Source organism: Triturus cristatus, chromosome 4_2 (genome assembly GCF_964204655.1).
Source record: "Triturus cristatus chromosome 4_2, aTriCri1.1, whole genome shotgun sequence".
NCBI classification, from domain to species: domain Eukaryota; kingdom Metazoa; phylum Chordata; class Amphibia; order Caudata; family Salamandridae; genus Triturus; species Triturus cristatus.
Window position 1 is genome coordinate 506,327,020 of NC_140586.1, and position 17,591 is coordinate 506,344,610.

General features: G+C 43.7%; 1 protein-coding gene across 1 annotated transcript in view; it reads left to right on the forward strand.

Moving 5' to 3' along the window:
• Positions 1-17,591, forward strand: part of LOC146834628 (vitellogenin-A2-like) — a 77,949-nt gene that overhangs the window by 25,486 nt on the left and 34,872 nt on the right. The window contains exons 19-23 of the mRNA XM_085602100.1: positions 4,839-5,024; positions 6,885-7,032; positions 7,647-7,872; positions 7,998-8,170; positions 8,547-9,074. Of these exons, the coding sequence (XP_085458226.1) occupies positions 4,839-5,024; positions 6,885-7,032; positions 7,647-7,872; positions 7,998-8,170; positions 8,547-9,074 (1,261 nt within the window). The remainder of the gene's footprint in view (positions 1-4,838; positions 5,025-6,884; positions 7,033-7,646; positions 7,873-7,997; positions 8,171-8,546; positions 9,075-17,591) is intronic.

Here is a 17,591-nt window from a genome sequence, read left to right on the forward strand (position 1 = left end):
CAGCACATGCGCTTAATATCAATGTTGTCTGTCACTAACCTTTTTTAGCTCTATTAGCTAATTGGGTGTTAGAATTGGGTGTTCCACATAAATATAGATGGAGGCTGATGAATGGAACGCTTTCAGTTTGTCCTGGTGGAGGATTAGCAGTGCACACAGTCATCATTTTCCTATTTTGCTAAAGTAGAAACAAAACTACCATTCCCAAAATGAAATTGCACCTTTATATGGCCACAAACCCTCACGGTGACTCACAATATGTCTGTAATGTACAGTTAAGTACACATAATCCCCTACACATTTTAGTAGAAACTAGTGATGAGATGCAACAACCCTTGGGTGGGTGTGGCAAAAAAAAAGTTGAAAGGTGGGGGTGTGGCTGAGAGGGCCAAGATGGCAGTTGCACTTTGAGAGTGCTGCATGACCTCCTCCCAAATCTGCCATTATCTTTCATTTTCAGCCACAGTGGTGACTCCCAATAACTGGAGGCCCAGGGAGAGACCGACCATTCCAATGTAACAAAGAGACAACTGAGATGCTGGTCAGGGGCCAGGCCAGAGATATAGCCACCACATTCCACAAAGCAGTACTGACATCGGAACAGCTGCAGCTCCAAGGAGAGACAGTGCTGCAGCTGAGAGAGAACACGTCCAGGTATTTGGGGAGGCTGCGGATCCCGCAGAGTTTGCCTGCACCAAAGCCACATGACTGTGGTCACAAGGTGGGTGATTGGCCAAGGCCTCATCTGCACTATTGAACAGCCTTGCGTCCCCCAACAGAAGTGGGCTTGGAACCCTGCAGGAGGCACCCAATAGTGCACGGCCAACTCCAGCCGGGGAAACATTTAACCACAGGTGCTGTGGCTCATAAGATGATGGGCCCTTCCCTCCCAGTGGAAGACACATGCAGTTGGCTACTGCCTGCTTGTACTGCCCACTCTACTCAAAGAACCACTGGGGGCAAGTGGGCTGACGTTAGATCACCAACAAGCTGAATCTACTGCCACCCTTTGCCTCCCAGCCACACCTGAGATTCCGGAGCCAGACCACACAAGACTCACATGGCCATGGCCCTGGATTAATTCTCAATGGGCCCTTATTTCTCCCTGAACCTAGTGAGGTGAGGGACTTCTGTGAGGGGCGGGGAGCAGAAAAGGCCTATCAGGGGCCTTGAAAAGTGGCTGCCGTAGGGCCACGAATCCCAAGAGGTAGGGTCTTCCCTCCACCAATAGAGAGCATGTAACAGTAGTCTGCTGGCTCCTTGTCCTGCCCCTCCCCTCCTCAAGCACCTCCTGGGGGGTAGCGGGCCAGTGACATGACATCTTACATCAGGCCCTCTGCAGAGAAATTTGGGCAACACAGATGCTGCAGCACTACAGATCTCTGGTGGGAGGCTCATGAGATAGCCCCTGAGCTGGTCACCCTTGCCTGTGCCTTGGGGGACACAGGTTCTGGACATACCACAGGTCAGAAGGTGCAATCAGCCTGTCCCCAGAGACCTGTGGAATCCTCGAGTTACCCAATCCCCTGCCCTTGCCTCCAAGAACAGTGTCGGTGGGCACTCCATTATGGAGGAAAGACAATGGCATGGGTGCTCAATCTAAAATGAACGAATACATGGTTCGCTCCTCTGGTGTGACCGTACCCCACAAGAATGTCTCTCTCACGCAGCTCCCTGCAGAACCTGGAGATCTTGCAACCATCCTGCAAGCCATCCGGTCCTTCCAGAAAGCAGAAGAATCCAAAATAGGAGTGGTAAAAGTTGATGTCTTGATCCTGTGCCAAGATCTCCAGAATGTGGCACCCAAGGTTACCGAAGCCTAGAGCAGGGTCGTGAGCCTTAAGGATGACATGGCAACCTTGAAAACAACAGCTCCAGGTTGCTGTCCACTGTCATTGCCCTTGAAACTCGAGCAGAGGACAGCGGAAAACAGGTCGCACAGAAACCAGGTTGTGCCGGAATAACTTATTCTTTGTGGATTTCCCAGAAGAGACGGAGAGTAAGAACACTGATTCCTTCCTGGAATCCTGGCTCGTGTCACCTGTCCAAGTTATTCACAATTGGAAGGGTTCACTGCTCCCTAGCACAATGACCTCCACTGGGGGGCCCCAAGACCTCGGATAATCGTATGAATATAGAACTATAAAGGGAGACACATGATCCCTCGAGGAAGCCAAACAAAAACGTTGTGCCATGAGCTTCCACTATATGCTGATATTCCCAGCACAACTCTAAGTCCTCTTTCAAAAGAGATCCTTTTTCTTTGAGACTCCCTAGGCAGCATGGTAGAGGGTGATGGAGAGGTCTGAACCACTGGATCCTGGGGCTCATTGGGGTCATTCCCTGAGCAACCCCTCTTGTACAGCAGCGACTGCACCACAATGATCCTCCAGATGCTGGGCCAGTACCGATAGAGGGTAGATTCTGTACACCCTCCCTCAGCCCACCCACACCCAATGATACCAGAAATTGAGAGACCAACCAACGTAGATAATCTTCATCAATGGGGTCACCTCTGTCCTGGAGCCTCAATTCAAGAAGAGAGTCTGGATGCAGACCCCTTGAGCAGAGACCTTCTGACTACTTTGGTTTATCCTGGTACTATATGGTGCCAATGTTAAAATAACTGTGTGATCCTGGGATGAAGGGGCTTAACTCTAAAGCCTGTTATCTTTGGTCTGTGTTTGTTTATGAGTTTATTAAGGGGATGTATGAGGTGACAAATGCTTCTGGGGAGGAAGTGCAGGTGGGTGTTGTTGGAGGAGGTGACATAATGGTGATCTGCGGCTGGCAGTTGTTTTAGCCAGCCCTTTTTCCCTATACCCTGATACATAACACAAACAGCTTGTAAACATCAGTGTCTTTTCAACAAATTGCTCACCAGGATGGAGACACCTCACGCAGGAACTCCAACCCATCAAAAACCGCATCCCAGATAAAATGATGTTCTTCATGGACTGTGCGATAATTAAGGGATGTATGGGGAAGAATGGGTCCAAGCTCCTTTCATGAATTACATACAGAGTTCCACCTCTCAAAAAGCTAGTTTCTGAAAGACCTTTAGCTCTGACATACACCAGCAGTATACACAATGGAGTTGGTGAACCTACCCATGCACAGTCCACTAGAGCTCCTGATGGAGAATCTTGTGAGAAAGGGGGTTTCCCAAATATACTGAACCTTAATACTCAATGCCTGACCACCTGGGCTTCCTATGATAGTTTGTGGGCCCTTTCATAGATATCAATTGGCTCAAGTCCTGAATACCCCCACGGCTCCAGATGATCAAAATTAACTACCTTGACACCACATACCTCATGGCTAAACACCTATGGCTGGCAGGTTAGTGGGTCAGACACTGGCCTCAGTCTGCCCCCAAAGAACTAAACTGACAGAGACTTTTATCACAGGACTTGGCTGTGTCCCCTATTGCTCATTATTGGCACGTGGTGGGAAAAAACCTATCCAGAATCTTAGAATATCAAGATACACTTACACTGAAGAGTGCTTTACTGGGAGTTCTGGGCAATTTGGGTGGCACCAGAGGAGACAAAAAGATGATGAGCATAGCCACCATAGTGATAAAAAGAGATATAGCCCGAGTATGGAACCGCCCACATCCACCTAACTGGCCATGTGTCGCAAATTAGTGGACTGGTGCGTCCAACAAGAGGCCGCCATTTATGGAGTGAGAGGTTGTCCACAAAACCACACCAAGATCTGGAGTAAGTGGTGGCAATTTTCTTAATTGGACCTACAAATGCTTCCTAATTCCTAGAACTGATGCTTGTAATTGCTGTACATGGCTTGGGGGCATCTGGCCCCTTACCCGTTTGTTTCTCATAATGGTTGGGATTGTACTAAAAACCAAATACAATTGATCATCAAAAAAAGGATGATAGTTGATATTTTAAGGCGGATGGAAGAGTTGCAAGGAATGAGGATGAGGAGTGATTTACTGCCTGAAATATATGGCCAAAAACACACACACACACACACACACAGTAGTAAACTTTAAATTTTTGGAAAGCATCAAAATATAGAAAGTCATCTGTTTGTCACATGGTGTTTAGACTTCTGAATGTCCCACTACATATTTTTGAGGTGGCTGCTCAAATTGATTGTGTCAGGTATGCTAAAGTTACTTTACAAAGGATACAGTTTAATCATGACAATCAGAGGACAGATAGACAGACAGACTTTGGTTCAGTCATCGACAATTGTACACTAAGTCTGACTTAGGGTCTTATTTAGAGTTTGGCAAATGGTTTACTGTGTTACAAATGTGACAAGTAACTCATCCACCCTAATTCAAATGCGGTTGATACTACACATTTGTGATAAGCTGGGTGGGATATCTGTTATGTTTTGAAGGAGTAACCCATCTAACAAACTCAAAATTAGACTCCTAGTATATGTTTCGCCTTTCCTTCAAGTGCCTTTAACATGAAGGAGCTTGGTAGATCAATTTTGCTGTTCCATTGCTGCCAGGCTAATAATCCAATAATTTGTAGCCAGCATATTACTTCTAAATATGGGCTTAACTTTTCCTTTCTCCATCTACTATGGCAGATCATTTTATCTTATATAAGGACTAACATGAATGTGTACTCTTAATTAAAATAAATTTATGTTTCCTCACTTTGGTGGCTTTCCTGTTCAAACCAAGTGTCGCACATAGTGTGTTAACAAATACTCATACTCATCACATACGTGGTAGATGAGAATTTCCTATTGTATGTATGCAGTCCTACTATGACCACCGGCTGCTGGTCCACAATATATTTTTTGTCTCGATAGTGAGTTCATGACCACAAATAGTACCATTTTTCTTTCAGTGTGTCCAAGCACACAGTGGCGACTATGGGTATCAACACCCACCTCATCCAGGCTGGAATTGAGTTTCATGCCAAGGTTCGTGCAAATACCCCAATGAAATTCACTGCCAAGATTGACATGAAAGAGAAAAATATCAAGGTTGAGACAACACCATGCCAGCAGGAGAATGAACTGTTAATAACCAGGTATTCCATCTGTTTGTAAATATTTGTTAACATAGATTTGTTGCAAATGCTCAGGTATTGTTTCCTTTATCACTAAAAATGATTTTAATTTAAAAAATTGTTTGCCTGAGAAATTGACATGACTACATTTTTAACTAGTGGATCCTAAATGTTTCTATGATCTGGTAAATTATCAAGGTTCTGAGCATTCCATTTTAACAAGGAAAAAACACTGACATATAGCAAAAACCATCTTTGGTACTGAATGGCCTAACCGGTTGCTGTGCTTCATGAAATATTCCCTGTGTTTTAGCGATGAATGAGAAAATATGCACCACTCACCTACAATTTCATTCTATGAGGGCATAGGCATGAAGGCTTGGTTGTAACAATGTAATTGAATGGAAATAGCTGTACTAAGTGGGTGTGCTCTTAACTGGAAATGTGTAATCACTCCTAAGAAGCATACAGCCATTCTCTCTATTTTTGAAAGGTACAGAGAGAGATGGTGTAAAGTTCACTGACAGCCTCACACTCTATTTCCATGTAACATGTTCTCTTACTCCAAATATATATGGGTGTCATCTCCTTACCTAAAGAAGTGTTGGGTTATTCATATCTCCAACCCTAGGTCTGGTCAGTACTTTTCGCCCCTACATGCTATTATACATCCATCACTCAGAAATGTAAAGTAGGGATAGTAATCCATTACCCTTATCTTCCCAAAACAAATACTCCAACAAACGTTCCATAGTCTCTATTGTGTTTTTATCCACCAAACTTCCCCTTTTACCTTTATGCCTATTTGTGTATATTGTCAAGACTAAAATGTTCTTTTCCACAGAAAATGATGTATCTGCATGTATTGAAATGGAGAAAAAAAGAATACAGTGTCACAATAAGCATAGTATACCGATACTTCAGTTTTGGTTTTTGTAGAAAGGGTCACCTATCTTGCTTTTTCCAGACCCACACCTCAAAAAATGGGCCTATTTGGCTATTGCTTAGCAGCTCTGAAGCTGAAACTAAAATTACACAGTTAGGTTAGACCTTGATAACTTCATATTACTCGAGTCATTAACTATATATATTGTCATCTAAATTTCAGAGCACTGCCCTGGAGCAGGCCATGGATAAATTGCCCTGTCTCTACCCTGCTTCTTATAGTCCTATCTGGATTTAACTCCATCCTAAACAGTACTGTGTTGAATTGATGAGGTGTTCATAAAATATATGTTACTTGTGCCTAGGCTATGACAATAAATTAAAAGCTACTGTATATATAAATAAAAGGTAGATTCAACTATACACAAACCAATCAGCAGATATAAGATGGTATGTGGCAATTCCCTTCGCTGGGAGTGTGTTGAAAAGCCATGAGTTTTATTAGCAATCCATGAAACAGATGTAAAAGCTGTGAGTAGAGGCATAAAATGTGTGCACCCATCACCAATTCACTTACAGCTTAAATAGCTATCAGGCAAGACTCACATAAAGTTAAATACGGCAACCTTGAGGGATAAATTGCAAGAAGAAATGACTGATCAACTGTTCAATTGAATCTGTGATTTTGTAGCCTGTCACTCCCAAGGTTGGTTTTGTGCAGGAAGGTGCCACTTCCTGCACATAAATAATCCTGCAGACAACACAGGCTCTCTTACGCCATGGTGCAAGTGTGCCTGCATTGGCGCTAGTCTGCAGCAATGCCACTAGCACAGGGGGAATGGAAAAGAAATGCACTGTATTAGACATTTCACTTTGACATAGGGCAGCGTAGAAAGGTATTCCCCTAAATGCAGAATGTAAAGCTCACCTCAGAACCTTCTGTTGCAGCCCAATTCCATTGGACAGATTCACATTATTTCTTCTTTGTGTCACCAGAGCTCAGGTGTTTGCTGTTACAAGGAATGTAGAAGACCAGGATGCAGCCAAGAAGACCCCATTATTGACACAAGGAGCTGTGCCAAACATTCTTAAGAAACATTTTGAGACAACAGGAAAGTCGTCAGCGGAAGCTGCCAGCATGATGGTAATATGAGCTTTTACTACTTCACTGATTCTATTTGAAAAGGGAATAAACAGGCATATTGAAATAAAGTTAATTTACTTCTGTTTAAAGTTCAAATGTTTTATGCAAACAAATTACAAATGAGCAAGGTTTTAAACTTAATGCTCACTTATAATCAAATACTTAGATTTCAGATCAGGACAAAGCAGAATAGTTTGTGACCAGATGTGGAAATGATTTAAAAAGATATATGGCTAAAATTCTAATTGGCACCTAATTCAATGAATGGATTGGAATTCAAAAGAAATGAATGGCAAAGAATAATATGGAAACGATTTGGTAAAAAGGTATTGCATTCCTTTCGACTTCATGTTCACCAAATATGGTCTACATCTAAAATGAGTTCTTATTAACTACCTGTGCAAGACAGAGAGCAACAGATAACCAGTCAATCACAAAGACAGACCAACACAATGATGTACAGGAAGACAGACAAACAGAGAAGTAAACTAATTAATCATTATTACCTACATAGCCACGCAATGAACAGACCTAGCAAAACAATCACAATATGTACTACATGTACACACACTAAAACACATTAATGAATAATCGTTTTTCTATGTTTAAAACAGGAAGTATCGTCGGAACTTTTGTCCAAGAGGTATGCCTACTCCGCAGAAGATAGAGATCACCGCTCTGCTGCCAGAAGTACTAATGCATATCAGTCTTGTGTGAAGGCTAAATCCTTTGGCTTCCAAATCTGCCTTGAATACAAATCACAAAATGCTGCTTTTCTCAGAAATTCACCTCTGTACAAATTAATTGGAGAGAATGAAGCCAAACTTGTCATAAAACCAGGTACACCTATTACAACATTTGAGCAATTCTTGTTTGTGTTCAGGTACAAAATGTTGAACATAATTGATAATTGAAAATAAATTACAGATTGTATGCAATAATTTAATTCCCCTGATTGGTTGTAGCTCATACAGATGCAGCTATTGAGAAACTGATGCTAGAGGTCCAGGCAGGATCTAAAGCAGCCTCAAAAATAATCACCATGGTAACTGTGGAAGAGAACGAAGGTGAAGAGCTTGAAGACTCCGTGGTTCAAATGAAGCTGAAGAAGATTCTGGGAATTGAGGAAGAATATAAGGTAACTGGCAACATACTATACTAGCCCACTCAAGAAATTGTCCTTAGTAATATAATAGATATTAAATGGTTTTCTAATAAAGTTCACCATTATTCTTTTGAGGAAAGTTATGTGAATATTGGACAAATATGCTTATGTAATGTTCTAAGTTTGACTTTACTTACTGTGTGCATATCTGTTATACTACTTATTTAATAATCATAAGAATAATCATTTGAAATGGTGGTCCATGGTGCATTGTACAAAATTACTTAGATCACACCAAACACCCTCTGGCATTCTGTAACTGTGCAAGAGAGTGTTGTTGGATAAACACTGATGCTATTTTGCAGAGCAAATACAAGACCTTGCATTCATATCCTCTTTCTGTTTGCAGGTTAAAAATGGAAGCTTGCTTAGAAAAAACAAAAAACATCAGAAGAAAGACAAACATTCTAAGGAGCATGCTCCAAATGTTGCTGAGGTTGCAACGTCTGGAAAGAAGAAACGTTTTTCTAGTTCATCCAGTTCTTCTTCTTCTTCCTCTTCCTCCTCATCATCCTCATCATCTAGCAGCCTCTCAAGCAGCAGCCAGCAACAAGACAGCAGAACTGCTAGAAAGAACAAAGGGCGAAGCAGTAGTAGCAGCAGCAGCAGCAGCAGCAGCAGCAGCAGTAGTAGTAGCAGCAGCAGTAAGAGCAGAAACCAAAAGAGGCCAAACAGCAGCAGCAGCAGTAGCAGTAGTAGTAGTAGCAGCAGCAGTAGCAGCAGCAGTAGCAGCAACAGCAGGAGAAAAAGTCTCAGGCGGCATCAAACGTCTCACCATGGAAGCCAACAACAGCATCAACATAATCACAGGAATCAATGGAGCGTTAGCAGTGCAAGCAGCAGCAGCAGCAGTAGCAATGAGTCCCACAGGAAACGGGTAATGTACTGATTTTATTGTGATATGAATTATATCATTTTGACAAGGTATATTAATGAAGTTAATGCAGTAATCTTTAAAGATGAGTCTACTTATCTGCAGCTGAGCTGACTGCATGCGCAGTCCCTGTGGGAAACCTGAAATAAACACCCAACGAGGGCCAGCCTTTACTAAGATAGAACCCTGGCTGTGGGTGGATGAGACATTTGGTGCCTTTGCTGATGGTTGTGAATTGAATATTCCTTTATTCGATCAAAGAGAGATCATTCATAAAAATTTATAGACAACAATCTTCCTTAATAAAATACATTATACAATAGTACATAAATGGTCCTAGTATAAAAGTTATACACATTTTAAAATAATAAAAGGTGATTAGGAGCATATTACCATTGACATTAAAAACAAGTGTAATCAGAAGAGTCATAATCGTATTTGAAAATTATGCCTAGCGTGTGTTGTCCTCTGCTTTACCTCGTGGTTAACAACTTAGACCTAATGCGTCAAGTATAAATCAAATACCACGATATGGCAAATACTAACCATTTTGTAGAATTTGATCAAAATGCTCGCAGAGCATCTAATGGTCACCTAAACGATAAAAGCCAACATGGAGGTATAAGCTACTTTTTCCTAATCTGTGCATAGCAGGGACAAAAAAACATATAATGGCCTAGTGATTCAGGACTAAGGGTACATGCAGGGCAAATCGGATTTACAGTGGCCTGATTCCATCTACCTCTAGTGTAATTCAGGGGTAAAGTTCCATACCTGAATTTAAGGTAAAGTGGACATGCCTGTGGGGGTTCAATTTCATCCATGATTGCCTCAACTAAAAATGTGCATTTAAACTCTAAAAATCTTCCTGTTATGGTGCCCTGTGCTTTGGCTATATGACTGGAGTCCTGAATGTAAGCCCAGAACTTTGTATATAAAAGAGGTACTGCGTCTTTGGTCAGAGATTTTGGGTTTTCCCACATAGCCTACAGCCCCAATCTCATTAACCTCTCTAAACCACTTCCCCCATCCTACTGCTCTATCGAGGCTTTGTACTTCCTCTACAGCTTCTTTTACTGGGATTTGGATTTTGCTGGTTCATATTCTGACCCAAAACACTAGGAGTTTCAATTCTGCTATGTATTTAACACTTCTTAGTCCAAGGTCAAACCGAACCAGTAGGAGTGGAGTACTATTTGGCAGTTTTAGTAATGACCGTATACATTTATTGTCTGCCAGCTCTAAGCTCTTTGTCTGGTCCAAGCCCCACAGTTCAGCACCATAAAGTGCTTCCCCCAGACCTCTAGCTCAATGTATTTCTAGGGCTGGAGAAATAGGGCGATAAGCAGATTGATTACGTTTTTTGGTCACTGCTGAGTCAACATACTGTAGTGTAATGGTCCTCTTTTGGATTTGGTCAGTCCAGCTCGACTTACTATACAGTCTGACACCTAGGTAGTCGAACACCTTGACCTGTTCAAGCAAGCCCAATCCGATTGTCCTTTTAAAGCAACGGTGGGGGTTAAAAGCCATGAATTAGGTCTTTGAGCAGTTTATCTCTAGACCAAAGTCAGTGCTGCTGTTGCAAACCTGTTCAGTGTATTTTGCTCGACCATAGGTGTTTTTGCAATCAGTAGCCTCTTCTCTGTGAACAGGAGTAATGGAATTTGTCTGCCCACAAGCTTAGGAGGATCACCCCAATAATTGTACAGAGCTTTAATTAGTCCATTCATGTAGGACTTGGCCTTTTTGGCTAAAGTTCCCTAAACTTTTAGCTTTTCCCCCAGACCGTTTTCCTGACATAGATTAGCCAATTTAGGTGCTTTGGGTACTTTGCCACTGCTGATCAGTGTCAAAGAACAAGAGCTCCCTGTTTAAAGTGTAATGTTAATTGGTTGTCCATGATTGGTATATTTGCCTTAATAGTAAAGTCCCTAGTGATGTGCACTGTGTGTGCCAGGGCTAGTAATTCAAAGGCGCACGGAGAAGGGAACTCAGGCCTGCAGTGTAGGGCCTGCACGCAGTTTGCTAAGTTAGCATGTTGTCCTGACAAATGCCACCACTTGTCAGGCATTATTTTCCCTTTTGCATACACAGGAGGTACCCCTATGGTAGGTCCCAGGTAACCCCTCAGCAGGGTGCAGTGTAGGTAAAAGGCAGGACATATACTAAGGTGTATGCTATGTCCTGACAGTGAAAAACACTTCATTTCGTTTTTCACTGCTGAAAGGCCATCCTGCCCATAGGACATAATGTGGAGGCTGGGTGTTGTGTTTGTTAGCCTAGTTTCCTGTAAGTTTAAAATGGAGAGGTGAAGCTTAGTACGTATGAACTCACAGTGTCATAGCACATCTTTCTATGAAAGTGGTTTTGTCACTGTGTGTTCAGAAACCACTCTTTTAGAAAGTGGCTGAGTTTTGTGCTTTAAGCATTTCTGTGTGTGTCTGCTGAATGTGGATTGACTTTCTAGATCTGTGAGGGAGGGGTTGAGATGGCACTAGGCTGCCCTGCATCTGGAGAGTAGGGGGAGGAGAAACCCGGTAGGTGAAAAAGCCTGGGCTGGTGCTATAAACCATTTGACCCATCTCCAGCTGAGTGATTAAGGATCCAGATCCCCAGTATCAAAGGGAAAAAGTGACACTGGGAGGGAGACACCCCGAACTGATTAAGGCAGAGGTCAGGGACACCTGATCACAAAGAACTTCAAAGACGTGAAGAGGTATAACTAAGGGATCTGAAACCCCTAGAATTTGGTGTAGTTTTGAGTGGCGAAATGGACAGGTCCAGTCTGCAAAGGCTTGGACCTTTTTTGTGATCAAGAAGAACCTCTGCCACAGAAGAAGTTGCTGAAAAGACTGCTGGATAGGATTGACCCTTGCTTGGTGATATGGGGCTGGCCTGCAGTTTGTAGCTTTTACTAAGGAAGAGGGTGAAGGGACATTGCAGTGGGTGGTGTCCCCCCTTCTTGAACAGGACTGTGCTTTGTGCTGTGTCCTGAACCCCAAGGGCCCGCGGCGAGCAGGCTCCTTTTTTTTGAAACACAGGAACATAAAAGTTTCCGGAGAAGTCCCAAGCAAAGAGGTGTGCACGTGCTTTTGCAGCGTGAGACCCTCGGAAGGAGTACCTTGTGATCGTGGGCACACAGGAGTAAACGGAGTCTTGGACATGCAGGGTGCGTGTCGTGGTGCAGCCAGGGCATTGGTGAGGAGCGCCTGGTTATTGTGTGCACTGGGAGAAGAGAGGAGACTCGGACGCGCTGGGTGCGTGTAGTGGTGCAGCCAAGGCATTGGTGAGGAGCGTCTGGTCGTTGTGTGCACCGAGTGAAGAAGTGAGTCTCGGATGCTCAGGGTGCGTGTCATGGTGCAGCCAAGGCGCTAGTGAAGAGCACCTGGTCATCGTGTGCACCGGGAGAAGAGAGGAGACTCAGACGCGCAGGGTGCGTGTCGAGGTGCAGCCAAGGCGTTGGTGAGGAGCGCCTGGTCATTGTGTGCACTGGGTGAAGAAGTGAGTCTTGGACACGCAGGGTGCATGTCGTGGTGGAGCCAAGGTGTTGGTGAAGAGCGCCTGGTCATCGTGTGCACTGGGAAAAAAGGTGAGACTCGGACGCGCAGGGTGCATGGTGCATGTCGAAGTGCAAGCCGAGGAATTTGTGAAGAGTGCCTGGTCATCGTGTGCACCAGAGAAGAGGCGAGTCTGGGACATGCAGAGTGTGTGTCGAGGTGCAACCTGAGGCGCTGGTGAGGAGTGTTTGGGAAATGCGTGCACCAAAATCGAAGTAAGTCTCCATAGTGCTGAGTGCGGGTCTCTGTGTCCACTGAGACCGCAGGAAGGAGGGCCAGGTCATCGGGCCTTCAGAGTTAAACCGGAGCGGCCCGGACCGGCAGCCCCGGAGGAGCTGGGCCTCCAGCCCGAGCTCGCCGTGCCCATTGACAGAGTTCTGGATCAAGGCCCGAGCTGCTGAAGGAGGAGAGGAGAGTGGGGTCGCGTCCCCCCAGGTAACGTGGATCACCACCTGTGGTGGGGGCGCGGGCTCGGAGGGACACTCTCTCTGCCTCTCGCTTCTGTCAGCTGCGGGAGCCTGTTGCTTCAGCTCAGATGGAGGTCCGTGCTGGCCCAAGGAGGGGCAGTACTGGGGCCGGAGTGAGAAGCGGTACTTTTCTGTCATCATTGATCCGTGTTGGGAGCAAGTGTTAACCTAGACTGTCGTATTACACTTTGCATTATTGCTGCTAACGAACTATCGAACTGTCGTATGACGCCTGACCTTATTTGTGCCTGACGAACTATGTGCTGGGTACGCTACACACTGCGTTATTTTTCCCTTGCAGAGTATATGATTGTAACGTGGTGCATTGCATTATTTCTTCATTGCTCAGTACATGATTATAACGTGGAACATTGCATCATTTCGTCATTGCACAGTGCATGATTGTAGCGTAACGCATTGCTTTGTTTCTTCCTTGCACAGGGCATGCTGGTAGTGATACGCATTCCATTATTCCTTCTATTGCAAAGTACATGACTGTGGCGCCACGTATGGCATTGTTTCTCTATTGTACAGTACAGGAGTATATCGTTACGCATTGCAGTATTTCTTTTTTTTAGCAACATGTATGATTCTAGCAATACGACTTGCCTAACCTTCTGGAAACGGTTAGAAGTAAGCTTAATTGTTAGTTAGAAGCGGTGGTTGGGATTAGAACCTACCAATCCATCGGAAGGAATACTACCCATTATTATATGTTGGTTTTGTATCGTGTGGTCATATCGTATAGCTTCTTATATAAAGATTATACTCATTTTTGACAACTTGTGGAGAGTCTGTTTGTGGTGACATCATGGGATTGCTGTGAGTGTGGTTGCAGATACTGTACACTCGTGTCTTGGAGATAAGCCTGGCTGCTCATGCCAAGCTACTAAGGGGGTGAGCAGGGCTATCTCAGATGGTGTCCTTACTTAGCCTAACGTTGAAACGAGGGGTCCGGACCTTGAACCTGGTGACAGCAGTGTGGGACAGGGACTCCTGACTCCAGAATTTGGTGGCGGCAGTGAGGGATATGGACCCCCACTTCCAACATAAGGTAAATAGGATTAGGGGTAAGGCGCATCCTTGTCGAACTCCTTTGTGCACTCCTATCTTCCCAGTGAGTTCGCCCACTTGTTTCCATCGAATCTAGGCATAGTTATCCTGGTGCATAAGCACTATAAGCTGTAGCAGCCCATTTGGCAGACCAAGATCCTGCAGGGCGACCCATAATTTGGTGCGATTTATGGAGTCAAGTGCTGGCTTAAGATCTAAGAACACAACATAGAGATGACCCTTTCTGATGATGACTTCCTTCCAGGTAAGCAGTTAGAAACGGAATACCTGATCTAAGGTGCTAGTGGATTCCCTGAAGCCAGCTTGTAGGTGAAACAGTGTATTGTTTGCCGCAATCCAAGTGTTTAAGTGCATAAGGATCAATGTACTAAAAGCTTTCTGAGCCGTATCTATGAGGCTGATTGGTCTGTAATTGGAGGAGTCCCCTTATTCCCTTTTTAAAAAATCAGGATGATTTTGGTATCCTTCCAAGTGCCTCGGATATCCCTTCTTAGTGCTATTGTGTTAAATTGTATCTGAAGTACAGGACCTCGTATGGTGGATTCTGAACCGTAAAGAACCCCGGTATCTTGTCTAATCCTGGAGATTTACCCTTACCCAGGCTGCTGATTGCAGTTACAGTTTTTTTCTAGAGTAAAGGACAATGCTTCTTTTACTACTTTCTCAATTATCAGACTTGGATCATCCTTTGGCATCTCAGCGTCCATGTCGCTGCCCTCCATGGCATATAGCTGTGTAAAGTGCTTCTCCCAAACATGTGATTGAATAAAAAATACTCTTTTATTACCGTGTGCACTGCTCCTTTGGTCAATAAATGTCAAAAGGATTTACTATTTTTCTTTCTTGATGCTGAGGCCGATGTGCGCCATTTCTCTTCCTCCTAACTTGTCTTAGCTTCTATCTGTGTCTTGTTGTAGTCTCTTCTTCTCTCCGCTATAAGAGCGCTACCCCCACCCTTTACTGCAGCAATTAAGGTGCTCTTAAGCTGTCTGCAGTTCCTGTTGAACCAGGGCATATCCCTAGGTTCGGGAGTCATGCTTGCTGTCTGTCAAGAGAAGTGGCTGTTGATTGCCTTAAGGAGAAGGGACAAAGTAGACATGATAATAAAGTCATCACATCCCAAGTTACTCATGTTAACAAGGGCAGACGCTACCTCAGCATATATAATAGCCATGAAGTTTGACATCTGAGACTATTTGGCTCCATTTGATCCATCTATTACCATTTGAAGTGACTATAGGGGAGACCATTCTGACGGAACTCTTTAGTAAAAAAGGAATGCTGACTAATCCCAGAACCATTGCATTATGATTACTGTCATGTCTAAGTATAATGGCCATATCATGTACTTTGTCTAGATCAAACATTATATAATCAAGCCAGCTTCAAGCTTTTCACCGTCTTAAATGTAAAGGTAGCTTCTAAATCAGATTGCATCCGTCTGTTGCAGGCACATACTCACTGGGTTAGGGTAAAAGCTAGACCTTTCTTCCCCACCTTTGTACATGTCTTAAGTAGGGGTACCTGCAGTTTTTTAATACCCCTTGCCAGTTCTTCCTATTGCACGAGGTACTGGACATAGGCCACAGGCTCATATGTAATGTTAAAATCTCCAGCTGCAATAAATAATTTCCCTCTATCTGAGTTGTCTAAAAAATTGGGCAAAAGAGCTATTGTGTTAGATTGCTGATTTTTGTCCTTGAAACAATTATATATATTGATTAGTCTTATGGCAACCTCCCCTTTTGGAGATAGGAGGTCAATGCCTAGTATATCAGCTGACTCGATTTTTAGTCTAATGACTTTGCAAGCAAGGCTTGTCCTAACCCAAATGAGTAGACATCCGGACAGTCGGCCTGCCGGTGAGGGTCTGGCTTGAATGCTAAAGTTAATGTACCCTACTGTAAAAATTGGTTCGGTACACCATGTTTCCTAGAACTTACATATATGACATTTGTCTATTAGATTAGCCCAGTTGGAATCTGAAAGTTTGGACCTTAGCCCTGCAACGTTCCAGGAAATGATTTTAATTGGTCTTTGAGATTTGAGAATAACTGTAACGTAGGGCCCTCAACTGGCTCTTCTGTACCTGGGTTTGGATCGTGTTCTGGATAAACATAGCCTTGTGATGGGATATTTCGCTCTAGGGGATCTGGTCCACTGGAGATGTCTTGTTAATTCTTTGACTGAATTCTTTTTGCGTTCAGTGGGACCACTTATGTCTCAATCTAAGCAGTTAAGGTCAGTTAAGAGCTGATACCTATTATTAGTTGTTAGTACGTGAGTATGGTGGCCCTGGTGCTGAATCTGGGTTGGGCAACAGGGGCTTGGTGTAATTACAAGGGAGTGCATGAGGTGAATTAAATGAGGCAGCAGGGGGCCCCTTTGTGTTCACTGGTCAATATGTGGATGATCAGGGACTGGCCCTGAACACAAAAATCCCCGACCTCCACCAGTTCATCTAAATCACCAATAGCTTAGCTGCCTCACGCAGATGATGGGTTTGTTTATGTGTGCCAGCAGGGTTCAAAGGAAGAAGGGGGAGCAAGGAAGGGGTGAAAGGGGTGTTAAAAAAATTACCCGCTTTATGATAAACAAGGGCTAAAAATAGTAGACACTAGCAAATCAGACGGAAACGAACAGGAACAGACAAGAACAAGGCTGTAGCAAGACGAGAAAGTTGCTGCTGTTGAAATAACCTTAGGGCACATAGCTTCATGCGCCCCTAGGAAAATTGGCTCCCCTGGGTTGGGCCAAGCTCACCCATGCTAAAGGCCGGACCTGCTCTCAACTCATGTAGTCATACAGTAGTAGATCCATAGAAAATCTAGTTCACTTATCAGGTTAGAACAGAGCACAAAGACTACACTGAATCATCGTTCTTCATACAGTTGATTCATTTTGATTCCTAGGCATGCAACACTTGTGAATTAAAGATGTGCATTGTGATAATATATCCCTAGCTCTCTCAAGCCCACTTTGTTCAAAACAAACCCTACAAATCTTAGCAAATTTCCTCGGTCAGCCTCTTTTGTCATACACTGCGTTGTTAGCCAAAATTCACCAGTTCATACTCCTGCTCCAGTCATGGGTATGCGGCAACGATATCATTTTTGTACAATTGCTTTATGTACTTAAATAACTCTTTTCTGGTGCAATTGTTTTTGTACCTCGTAACTTAAATAATTTCCCATATTCCCAAAAGTATAGAAGGTGCTTTCAATCCAGAGGAATTCCGAATGTTGCTTTCAGTTCCACACACACTCTTCTCCAATATATCTTAATGGTTGGGCAGCTCAATAGCATGTGCATGAAGGTGCCTCTTGACCAACATCCTCTCAAGTGATGAGCAATGGTAGACATACATTTATATTTTTACCTGAACCATCATGTAGTATACTCAGTGAAGAATCTTCAAA